The sequence below is a fragment of the Suncus etruscus genome, chromosome 2, assembly GCF_024139225.1.
Source record: "Suncus etruscus isolate mSunEtr1 chromosome 2, mSunEtr1.pri.cur, whole genome shotgun sequence".
Classification (NCBI taxonomy): Eukaryota; Metazoa; Chordata; class Mammalia; order Eulipotyphla; family Soricidae; genus Suncus; species Suncus etruscus.
Window position 1 is genome coordinate 19014757 of NC_064849.1, and position 12136 is coordinate 19026892.

The 12136-nt window shown below is 52.2% G+C and overlaps 1 protein-coding gene across 1 annotated transcript; it reads right to left on the minus strand.

Moving 5' to 3' along the window:
• Positions 1-2178: 2178 nt before the first annotated feature.
• LOC126002077 (acetylcholine receptor subunit gamma-like) lies at positions 2179-8229 on the minus strand. Its single transcript, XM_049769317.1, has 12 exons — positions 8172-8229; positions 7944-8083; positions 7824-7868; positions 7582-7691; positions 6397-6552; positions 5531-5628; positions 4126-4326; positions 3831-3945; positions 3598-3712; positions 2933-3146; positions 2680-2813; positions 2179-2412 (listed from the first exon to the last, which is right to left on the minus strand). The coding sequence occupies exons 1-12, from the start codon at positions 8227-8229 to the stop codon at positions 2239-2241; spliced, it is 1560 nt and encodes a 519-aa protein (XP_049625274.1). The 3' UTR covers positions 2179-2238.
• Between the last annotated feature and the right edge of the window lie 3907 nt (positions 8230-12136).

Below are 12136 nucleotides of genomic sequence, written 5' to 3' on the forward strand. Positions count from 1 at the left end.
TGCATGCAGGCCTTAAGATTTTGGACTCTACCCAGGGCCTCCCCCAGATTGTTTCCCCTAGGTCCAGGGGATACTGTGCTGTTGCAACTCCCCCACCCTTGTGGGTCGAAGGAGATCACCCGTAGAAGGAACCAGAGCCTTTAAGCCCCAGTATATAAAAGTAGGCCTTGTTGATCTTTGCTTGCTCGTGCCAGAGCAGTCAAGTAGAATCTCCCCAGGTGACAGCTAGTAAGGAGGCAGAGATCATCTTGGTCCTGCCATCACCAAGAGGCCTCCGGGATCGAAGTCCAATGCCCAGTGGCGTGTGCATATGGGAATAAATGAAGTGGACTTGCTGCTGATTGATCCCCAAGAGTTAGATAGGTGTCCCCAGGTTCTTTTTTTTTTTTTTCATCCAAATGGTTGGGTCTTTCTTTATGTGGCGTTTGAACATTTCTGAATTTCACCTCTGATGTAATGATGAAGGTAAATCAAGATGAGGAATTGTGCTCCCAGCAAGTATAGAAGGCTGAGAGTCTTGCATCTCCAGTGGGGCATTGCATCTCCCCACCAGGAGACCTAGGCAGGAGTTAGAAATGATGAAGCCCAGTAAAGTACTTGCCTTGTGTGAGTGAGGTCCTAGGTTTGATCCTTGAACCTCCTTCCCAAAGAGGGAAAGCTCTCTGCTGGCTATCTTTTTTTTTTTTTTTTTAAACCTAACTGGGGCCAGAAAAGGCAGGTCCAGGTTTACTAGAAAACGTGCTCTGGGAATCATGTGTCAAGGATGAAAGCTGAACCTGTCGGTAACCATGGTGCTTACATAAAGATATTATTTAAAAAAAACAACAACAACAACAGCTGATGGGGCCGGAGAGATAGCATGGAGGTAGGGTGTTTGCCTTGCATGCAGAAGGATGGTGGCATCCCATGTGGTCCTCCAAGCCTGCCAGGAGTGATTTCTGAGTGTAGAGCCAGGAGTAATCCCTGAACACTGCTGGGTGTGACCCAAAAACAACAACAACAACAACAACAATAACAAATGTTAAACCTCTAGTGTAGTGCATAGCCTATACTACAGCCCTTTAAGTCTCTGGCCCTCATAGAGGTTCCCTCCAAGGGTCTAAGATTGAATCTGAGAGGGAGGTTCTGGGCTCCAAAGCATACTCAGGTCCAGTACTCTGGGAAACCCCTGTCTTGGGTCCCAGTTTCCCCATGTGAAACTTGAGAGGATGGTGATTGTCTTTTGTCCATTGTGCTGTGAAGAGCTTTTGAAACCTTTTGTGATCAGTGGCCCAGAAAGCCTGTGACAAGTGCAAGTAGGGCTGAGTGCTTGGAGCACTTAGAAGGCAAAGAAGAGGGGCCGGAGAGATAGTATGGAGGTAAGGCATTTGCCTTTCATGCAGAAGGATGGTGGTTCAAATCCCGGCATCCCATATGGTCCCCCGTGCCTGCCAGGAGCGATTTCTGAGTGTAGAGCCAGGAGTAACCCTAAGCGCTGCCATATGTGACCCAAAAACCAAAAAAAAAAAAAAAAAAAAAAAAGCAAAGGAGAGAGAGAGAGAGAGAGAGAGAGAGAGAGAGAGAGAGAGAGAGAGAGAGAGAGAGAGAGAGAGAGAGAGAGAGAGAGAGAGAACTACACGGGAGGGGTCTGCTGGTTTGCTGCCTATAATGTCTCTCTTTTTTTTTTTTTTTTGGTTTTTGGGCCACACCCAGTGTTGCTTAGGGGTTACTCCTGGCTGTCTGCTCAGAAATAGCTCCTGGCAGGCACGGGGGACCATATGGAACACCGGGATTCAAACCAACCACCTTTGGTCCTGGATTGGCTGCTTGCAAGGCAAACACCACTGTGCTATCTCTCCGGGCCCATCTCTTTTTCTTTATGCCAGGGATGAAAGGGAGATTCTAAGTGAAGGCTCAGGGGCTTCACTGGTGTTTTTCAGCCAGCTACACTGATGTTTTAATGTAAGGGCCCAAGTAAGCAATGCTGCTCTGTTCTGGTGCTGGGAATGCCTGGACAACCTAGTGGTTTGTGGGGGACCTTTAGGGCTATGTCCAACAGTTCTCAGGGAACTGTATTGGTGTCAGAAACCAAACATTGGTCAGGCATATGCTGTGTGCTGTATTATCTCCTGCCTCAGCAATGCCCTTGGTTTCCTCCTTTGGAAGATGCTGCAGGGTCCCAGGAACATAAACACTATGTGGTTCCATTCCGGCCTTTATTCCCCAGCTCTCTCACATGGCCCTGTGCCAGGGCACAGCTCAGTCAGCAGAAGGCAGGTAAGGGCGGGGGTCTCCAGGGAATGGCAGAGCAGGCACCCGGTTGTAGTGGGCCATGAGGAAGATGCCAGCTGTGCCACAGACGAAGAGTGAAAGCATGGCCAGGAAGCAGACACGATCCAGGACTCGGCCCACCAGAAACCACTCCTTATTCCCCTAAGAAACAAAGGGGTGAGGTGTGTGTCATGGGCAATGGCACCCAGTCTGCCACCACTGACCTCCCAGATCACTTTCCCCAACGCCCTGGAACCTTCTCTCTGACTCTGGTTTCCTCTGGGCACCTCAAGGCCTGATTACCTCCTGCCCCTGGTTCCCCATGGTACTTGCCCGTTTTACTGACTTAGCCAACAACCTGCTGATGCTGTTTCCCTGGGGTCCCAGGCACTCAGCCTCCCACCCACACTTCACCCCATGCTGGCTCACACTGTCAAAATGTGTCTGCTGATATCGGGCACGGGCGATGAGGTTGCAAGCAGCCACGCAAGCCTGGATGGCCGGAGCAGCCTGCTTCAAGCTCCCACATAATTCCTGACTCTGCCCAGACTTCTGGCCTTGTTCTAAGGCAGAGAGAGGGCAAAGTATGGGCACGGAACAGAGGACAGTCAGGCAGAGATGGACGCCACAGAGTAGGTCCCCCAGGCCCTCTGCCCACTCTGCCCCTTTGCCTCCTTCTTACCCAGCCTTTCCAGCGCTGCTCTCAGCAGTCCATTGCGCTGCTGCTGCCGGAATAGGAGCTCACTGCGTGGTAGCTGAAGGGTCCCCTCCTCCACAGCAGTGTCTGAGCTGCCCATGGAGGAAACCTCACGGGGCTGGGGGTCCCGCACCATCACAGGGACCCGTGGTGGACGCACATGCATTCGCAGCAGCTTGGGAAGGACCCGCAGAAATACCTATAAGGAGCACATGGTGGGTGGCAGGTGCCCTGGCCTAGGACCCAGGGGGGCAGTGGGATCAGGTCCACACAGACTCTGGACCAGAAGTGACTTTACAAAGCTACTCAGCCTCTGAGGCTCTGATTCCTGTCTGTCAAAGGAAGCTGATTCTTGGGGCTAGAGCAATAGTACAGTGGGGTGAGTGCTTGCCTTGTATGCAGCTAACCTGGGCTCAATCCCAGCATCCCATGCGTTTCCCTGAGTCTGCCAGGACTAACCCTGAACACAACTGGGTGTGGCCCCAAACAAACAAAACAGAAAATGAAGCCAACCCTCAAGCCCACTTTGGAGGGATCTTAGGGCTGCCATCTGCAGAGATAAGCAAGAACAACACAGGTTGTAAGTGCGGTAGTTGGGCAGGGCAGGGAGCAGGGTAATGCCTGAGTAGGCAGGAAGGGTCTGGCCTTGCCTTTCGGACTCCACGTGCCATGGAATGTGTGTGTGGTGACCGGAAGGACACATTGAGCACCACTACAGAGTTGGCCACGATGAGGATGGTCACCACCAGGAGGAAGGTGAGGTACCTGCAGGGCACAGTGGGCTCCTATTCACCCTACTGCAGCTGGCACCCTCACCTTGAGAGGCTGCCTCCTCCCCTTGGGACACGGAGGAATGGGAGAGAGGAGGAGGAACCAGCCTCACTTGCTGATGAGTGGCACATCCTGCGAGGTCTCAGGCACCTTCTTAGCCACCAGGAAGAGGAAGACAGTCTGGGCCAGGAGCACGTTGATGGCTACATGACATTTCTGGCCACCCGCTGTTGGTGATCCAGAGCGCTGAACACATGGTCACCTCCCCTGGGGTGACTGGGCACCACCAACCCCAGCCCGGAAGAAAGAAGCCCACTGGCCCTGGCTAAGGGCATGCATGCCCCCCAGACCCTCCCATTGCCCAGGCCACTGGCCAGACTCGTGCCCGGGTCCCAGTTCCCAGGTACCCTTGGCAGGAAGGAAGTAGATAAGGATGGCGACCGAGGAGATGAGAACACAGGGTGTGATGATGTTTATGACGTAGAAGAGGGGCTTGCGCTGGATGAGCAGATAGAAGCCCACCTTCTGGTGGCCTGCCTCCTCAGCCGGCACCCCAGCATCCAGAAGCATCTTGGCTGGCCGGTGCTCAATGGCCCATTCCCCATTCTCTGCAAGGGGGTGCGGGCAGATCATCATAGACACTTCGGGGTTCAGAGGCATGGGTTTGACTTTGGGGAGGGAAGCTATCCTCCCACCAAACAGGACACATACTAAATGGAAAACCAGCATTTTGATCAACCCTTCCAAAAATACAAGTTAACCAAAAATAAATAAATAAAATAGATAAATAAATAAAAATAGAGGGCTGGAGTGACAGCACAGCGGTAGGGTATTTGCCTTGCCCACAGTCAACACTGACAGATCATGGTTTGATTTCCAGCATCCCATATGGTCCTCTGTGCCTGCCAGGAGCAATATCTCAGTGCAGAGCCAGGAATAACCCCTGAGCACTGCTAGGTGTGACCCAAAAACAAACAAACAAAAATACAGGTTTCTTTGGTGTGTGTGGGGTGATGTTGGGAACCACATATGCAGGAAACTTAGCAAAAATACTGTAAATCAGGGCTGGAGAAGAGCACAGCAGGCAGGGCATATACCTTGCACACAATCGACTAGGGTTTGATCTCTGGTATGCTATAGTCTCCTGAGCCTGCCAGGAGTGATTCCTGAACACAGAGCTAGGAGAAATCTCTGGGCACCACTGGGTGTGGCCCTAAGCCCTCCCTTCCAAAAAGAAATCGTAACTCATGATACTTCAATTAAAAGGTGGGAGGGATGAGTTTGTGGACAAAGAGATGACTCAAAAGACTGGGGGCTGGAGCACTAACACAGTGGGTAGGAAGCTAGCTTTGCATACAGTTGACCTGTTTTTTTTTTTATTTTTTTTTTTTGGTTTTTGGGCCACACCCGGTAACGCTCAGGGGGTTACTCCTGGCTATGTGCTCAGAAGTTGCTCCTGGCTTGGGGGACCATATGGGACACCAGGGGATCGAACCGCGGTCCGTCCAAGGCTAGCGCAGGCAAGGCAGGCACCTTACCTTTAGCGCCACCACCCGGCCACAGTTGACCTGTTTGATCCCCAGCATCCCCTGTAGTTTCCTGAGCCCCCCAGGAGTGATTCCTGATGCAGAGCCAGGAGTAACCCCAGAATATGGCCAGGTATGCCTCCCTCCCTCCTTCCCAACAAAACAAAACAAAACAAAAAACAAGGGCTGGAGCACGTGCAAAGATGTTTTGACAGTGGTTCACAATTGTCCTCTGGAGTGACTGGGGAGGATCATGTACTGAGCCTGCCCTTGCCCTGGCTGTTACCTGTGAAAGCCTCGGGGTCGATGCAAACCCACTCAATGGGCCGCCCATCCTCCTGGCTGAGCTGCAGGTCGATCTCGCTGCTGCTGTAGGTCTGAGACCTGGAGCCCGGGAGATCATTGGAATGGTCTGAAGGCGGCACAGGCAAGCTGCCTCCCAGAAGTGGGCCATGCATTTCTGAGTTCTCCCCCCAAACCCCAGCAAGAAATGGGGCTGAAGGGGAAGTGGACTGTAGTGGGCACCTCCACTTATTTGGGCCCCAGAAGCCTGAGCTGAGGGTCGTGCAGTAGTGAGCTGCACCCAAACCCTGGTTGTTCTGGTCCTTCCCTCACTGCCAGGGTTGGAGGGACAAATGGTCATTTTGCATTTCATCCCCTACGGCCTAAGACAGGTCATTTACATGATTTTAAGTGTCATTGGGCCCTCTGGCAGTGCTCAGGTTTGTAGTCTAGAGTTGGGGGCTCCCCCTAGTGGTAGTAGGAGGACCATATGCAGTGCAGAAAGGCACAAGTGACTGACCCCACCGCGCTTCCTTTCAATAGCTTCACTTTATGGTGGCATCCTGCTTTCCTGAAAAACTTTTTGTGGAGAATCAGAATTCATTGTGTGATGAAATACAGGACCAGCCAGTCTATATCTCTGGATGTCTCCCAGACTCCACTCCCCACTGGGGCACTGGGATAATCCCCACCTTCCTTTTTATGATAGGGGTAGTGGTTTATAATCTGTGAAGGGTCAGCAAGGTGTATGTAGGTGTGAGGGTCCTTGGACCCGTTTGTTCAGCCACTCCAGGAATGAGGGGAGTGAGAGGAATGAGGTCCAGCAGGGCAGCAAGCATCCCCAATCCCTTCCCACGGGGCCCTTCTCACTGGAAGATGAGGGAGCAGTTCTGCCAGTCGAAGGGGAAGTAGGTGACGGAGACAGGGCAGGAGGAACGGAAGATGGCAGGTGGCAGCCAGTACACGCAGCCATTGGGGGACACCAGCACGTTGCAGTAGAGAGCCACTTCGAACACGCCGTCCACACTGTGGGCCAACACGTCTGAACACACAGTCCATGCTGCATACTGGTCAGCATTCCTGACCATAATGTCTACATCGCATACGGACCAACATCTCTGAACATGCCTGAATTCATGGCCAATACATCACACAGATCACTGTTCACTGCACATCTGAATACATAGTTCATACTGCATGCTGGTCAACATGCCTGAACACATTGTCAACATGCCTACACATACCTGAACACACAGTCCATGCTGCACACAGGCCAACATGCCTGAGCACTCTGTCAACACTGTGCAGGCAAACATGTCTGAACACACATGAACACAGTCCGCACCGCACACAGGCCAACACACCCAGACATGCAATCCATGCTGAACATAGGCCAACATGTCTGAGCACTCCTTCCACACTGTGCAAGGTCAATATGCCTCTCCATACACACACCACTTCCACCTGCATACACGCTCCATACTGTGGACGGGCCAATTTCCAAATGACAGCCCTGCAGGAATTCCCTCAGAAACCTCCCCACGGCATACCCCCAGTCACTGCTTCCTTCTCTAAAGTCTGTTTGTCTCGCTTTCTCTGTCTCTGTCTGTCTGTCTTTCTGTTTCTTTCTGTCTGTCTGTCTGTCTCTCTGCCACACTTGTCAGTGTTCAGGGTTTCTTCCTGACTCTGTGCTCAGTCATCACTCCTTAGGGTGCCAGGGAGGAGGACAGAACCTGGATTATCTGCGTGCAAACAAAATGCCTTAGCCCACTGTGCTATCTCTCTGGTCTCTCTCCAAGTCTCTTAACCAAGGAAAGAAAGTGGGGCCAGTAACATCAGGCCAGAGCAGACTTTTCCTGCCTGTGCTGTACCCCAACAGCCCCCTAGAGTCATATCTGCACCCTTAGCCCAGAGTGACAGACCCTGCCCAAATCCAGGCCCCTGCCTTCAGCCTGCTCACTCCAGTCTTCCCAGCCCGGGAGGGTGGAGGAGGGCAGGTCATCCCTTTATCCCCTGCCTCTTCTTGCAGACCTGGTCCACCATGCCCCTCCTCACTTGTTCTCCAGCACCACATCCGGCAGCCACACCATCGTGGACGGCACCCGCAGAACCCACAGGCCGTCGTAGTCTTGGGGGTCCCAGCGCAACCGGTAATCGCACCATTGCTGCAGGGAGGAGGCTGGGCTGTCCTTGGTAGTGCCACCTCCCAGGGGAGCCCAGCTTGATATGAGGGCTGCCCAGAGAGGAGGAGAGCCTAGTCCATGGGTGGGTAGTAGGTAAGGAATGGTAGTGCTCACCATCTCGATCCACACGTTGGTGGTCAGTGCTTCCTCTCGCTCATTCTGGGGGTGCAGAGACCATGTCCCCCACACATAGCAGAGGTGCCCCCGTCCCTGCCCATGCCCAACCAGGCTCACCAGGGAAATGAGGTTGGTGAGGGTGAGCTTCAAGCTGACATTCACCACATCTGCCTCGTGCTGTGCTGGCCGGAGGTGCGGGTCGTAGTCACGCATGAGGTCAGCCAGCAGCCGCTCCTCCTGGTTCCGGCCTTGGGATCCTGTGGGCTAACAGTCATAAGTCCCCAACATATAGGCTGGGGGGACCCTGCTCTGAGTTCTCCACCCTGCCAGGCACCCGATTCCCACCCCGGCAGACAATCAGCAGCAACAGCAGCAGACACAGCAGCCACTGCACCCCGTGCATGGCGCTCAGCTGTCTGTGGGGTCAGGGCTGGCGGCAGAGCTTCACCCAACCTTCCGTGCTCACCAGCTGTCCCACCAGACTGCAGGCTGTCAGCTGCTCCAGTGAGGACAATGCCAAGCTTGGGTTCCCTGAGCTGGGGGGCAGGGACTGGGGGCACTGTCCCTATTTTAGCAGGAGGGGGATCTGAGGTCACTGCCGGGGTCAGTCTCTTTCCTGCTTCTTCCAGATCTGTCAGGATACTTTTTTCCTTCAGTCACCTGAGAAGTGTCCAGGGGCCCAAGGGCCACCCCCTTCTCCCCCAGGGGGTATTTCAGTCTGACTGAGTGGACCCGATGCTCAGTGCTCAAACAAGGCCCACAGTGCCTGGTCAACAATGTCACAGTCAGTGGTACTCCCTGGTGTCAAAAATGGAGGAACTCAACTTTAGGCCTTGTGTATGAAGGCATGAGTGGCCAATACTCTGAGCCAGCTCCGCATTGCCCCATGGGTCAGGTTTGGTGAGGAAGTAACAACTATTGTGGTCATGGGTTGGGGCGCTTGCCTGGCACACAGGCAACCCAGTTTTTTTTTTTTTTTTTTTTTTTTTTTTTTTTTTTGGTTTTTGGGTCTCACCCGGCAGTTGCTCAGGAGTTACTCCTGGCTCCATGCTCAGAAGTTGCTCTTAGCAAGCACGGGGGACCATATGGGACGCCGGGATTCAAACCGATGACCTTCTGCATGAGAGGCAAATGCCTTACCTCCATGCTATCTCTCTGGCCCCGCAACCCAGTTTTGATTATCAGCATCAAGTAAGGTCCCCAAGTCCTGACAGGAGGGGTTCCTGGGCACAGAGGCAAGAGGAAGCCCTGAGTACTGCCAGGTATAGTTCTCAAAATAAAATAAAACAAAACTATTGGGTGCACATATTATGAATTTGAAATGGTTGGGGACTCTTCCAGGACCAAGTCTTTGTAGGTGACTAAAGAGACAGAAGTGTTTTCTGACACTTTCAACTAAGGTGACAGATTAGGGCTAAGGTGACAGATTTGGGCTCTAAGGCTTGCTGCAGACCTGTTACACTTTGCCATTTTTATTTCTGCTTTGTTGGTTATTTATTTTCTGGGGCCACATTTCATACTGCTAGGGATCTAGTCTGGGCTCCCACATGCAAAGCCAGTGCTCCAGACCCTTTGATTCATCAGCTTGTCCTAGATATGGTATCTTTTAAAGGGTACCCAAGAAAGAACTGGACTAGACATCCCATGAATAAGGGTCTCTGCATGGCTCCGATATTTATGGAATCATAAATCATGGAGTGCCCAGCTTTTGGCAAGCACTGCCCTTGGGCAGGAGACCTAGGGATGTATCCAGGTAAGTCAGGGAAACTGGGCACAGAGAGGAGACAACATGGTGGTGATTTTCCTGGGGGGCATGGATGCAACTCAAGCTTCTTCCACATTATGGTTTCTGTTTGAGCTCTTAGAGTGGGTGAGGGACACACAGTAGTGAAGGCCACCAGCCACCTGTCCCATCCATCTGTCCCCACAGACAGTCAGCACCAGACATCTGTGTTTCTCCCCCATCCTTTGGTTTCTGTGGGCTTCAGAGCATGGCACCCCGCCCCACAAAGAGTGATGCCTGCAGCAGGTTAATGGGGTCAGCCAAACCCAACTCAGCCTGGGAGCTTCTGTCTCAGTCCCTGCCCATGGTGTGGGGCCCTTAGTCCCTCCTGTCTTCTCCCAGACATAATCACCCACCTCCCCATCATCTTGATTCACTGAGTGACATGTCAGGGCAGTTCGCCTTGTGTCCTCGTGGTGTTGCTCCCCCATCTCGGTGCAGCCCCAGATTTGCTCTTGCATTCAAACCATTTGCTCTGAAGTTTACACATTTGGCAGCTTACGCAATCCTGCTGGTCACCATTCTGCAATGCCGTCTTGCTCTCTCCACCCTCCTCCAAGCCCTCACAGCTGCTACTCCACTGCCCCTCCACCCCGTGGTCTAGTCCTGAATCACCCTTCCTGTACATGCCCAGGAGAAAAAAAATCACACTGGTTTCTCTCTACAGTCATTTATGCTGCCTCTCTAGGAATTTATATTTGGCTTTTATTGTTACCTTTGTGGGTTTTTTTGTTTTGTTTTGTTTTTGTTTTTGTTTTTGGGTCACACCTGGCAGTGCTCAGGGTTTATTTCTGGCTCTATGCTCAGAAATTGCTGCTGGCAGACTCAGAGGACCATATGAGATGCCAGGATTCAAACCACTGACCTTCTGCATGCAAGGCAAATGCCTTACCTCCATGCCATCTCTCTGGCCCTGGTACCTTTGTGTTTTTGAGCCTGTGCTTAGGGATCATTCCCAGCAGGGCTGCGAGGCCTATATGCAGTGTTGGGAATTAAACTTAGGTCAGCAAGGCAAGCATTTTTTTTTGTGGGGGGCCACACCTGGTGGTGCTCAGGGGTTACTCCTGGCTATCTGCTCAGAAATAGCTCCTGGCAGGCACAGGGGACCATATGGGACATCGGGATTTGAACCAACCACCTTAGGTCCTGGGTTGGCTGCTTGCAAGGCAAATATCGCTGCTGTGCTATCTCTCTGGCCCAAGGGAAGCATCTTTTTTTTTGGGGGGGGGCCACACCCAGCGGTGCTCAAGGGTTACTCCTGGCTGTCTGCTCAGAAATAGCTCCTGGCAGGCACGGGGGACCATATGGGACACCGGGATTCGAACCAACCACCTTTGGTCCTGGATTGGCTGCTTGCAAGGCAAACGCCGCAAGCATCTTAACCACTGTATTATCTCTCAGGCCCCAGTTTAGCCTTTTCTAAAGTTTTTTTTTTTTTGTTTTTGGGCCACATCTGATGGCGCTCAGGGGATACTCCTGCCTCTGTGCTCAAAAATTACTCCTAAAAGGCTCAGGGGACCATATAGGATGCCAGGAATTGAACCCAGTCAGCCGTGTCAAGGCAAACACCCAATCCACTGGGGTATCGTTCTGGCTCCCTTTTCTAAAGTTTTTAATGTCTGTTTTCAGTGATATACCCAGGAGTGCTCAAGGAGACATACCAGATGGTGCTGGGGATTGAACTCAAGGCTTCACATATGCGCTGTCTCCCCAACCCTATGTGAATTGCTCAGCACATTTTCTATACATCTCCATCTCTGCTCGGGGAGTGAGAGAGTATCCTTGGTGTCCTCAGGAGCAGGCCTTTGCACATCTTTGCACAGCCTCGCTGGAGGCTTGGAAGGCAGGGCCCCATTCGGCTTTCATATACTATTAATGACCCCTGCCAGGGACCCTGACCACATGATAGTGCCAGGGTTCCTTGGGCTCTGGCTTCAGTAGTCCTCACTGACCGTGCACTTTTTGCAAATTGTCTGTGGACAATTTGTAAGTCTACCAGACCTACTTTTTGAATGGCCCAAACTTGGCACAGGAGAGATGGATCAAAGTGATAAAGTACCAGTTTTGAAGGCAGGAGGCCAGATTCAATCCCTTGCATGATATTCTGTAGTGATTCACACACACACACACACACACACACACACACACACACACACACACACACACACACACACACACACACACACATACCTCACAACAAACAGTAGCAGTAAGTCAAGTCCAGAGAGGCCCAAATTCCTGCTTGCTTGTCTGCTTAGCAGTGCTTCTGCTATTGTTCCTTTTGCTCCTGTGGGGTCTCTTTACCTTGTGTCTCGTGCTCTTCTCTCTCTGTCTCTGTCTGTCTGTCTGTCTGTCTGTCTGTCTGTCTGTCTGTCTGTCTCATTAAATTCTGTGCCCAGAGCAGGGTCTTGAAACCTGGACTTTGAAAACAGGTACCTGAGGAAGGTCCCTGAGGTCCTTGAAAGCAGAGATCTCAACACAGACAAAGACGGTGAGTTGTTGTGTGAGTGTTGAAAGAGAAAAGAGA

What these genes read in the sequence shown, in the direction of transcription:
- LOC126002077 (XM_049769317.1), bottom strand. Translation starts at nt 8,229, where the DNA reads ATGCACGGGGTGCAGTGGCTGCTGTGTCTGCTGCTGTTGCTGCTGATT. An exon ending in GATGTGGTGCTGGAGAACAA is followed by an intron (nt 6,553 to 7,581) that starts GTGAGGAGGGGC and finishes GTTGGCCCACAG; the next exon opens with TGTGGACGGCGTGTTCGAAG. An exon ending in AACTGCTCCCTCATCTTCCA is followed by an intron (nt 5,629 to 6,396) that starts GTGAGAAGGGCC and finishes CCCGGGCTCCAG; the next exon opens with GTCTCAGACCTACAGCAGCA.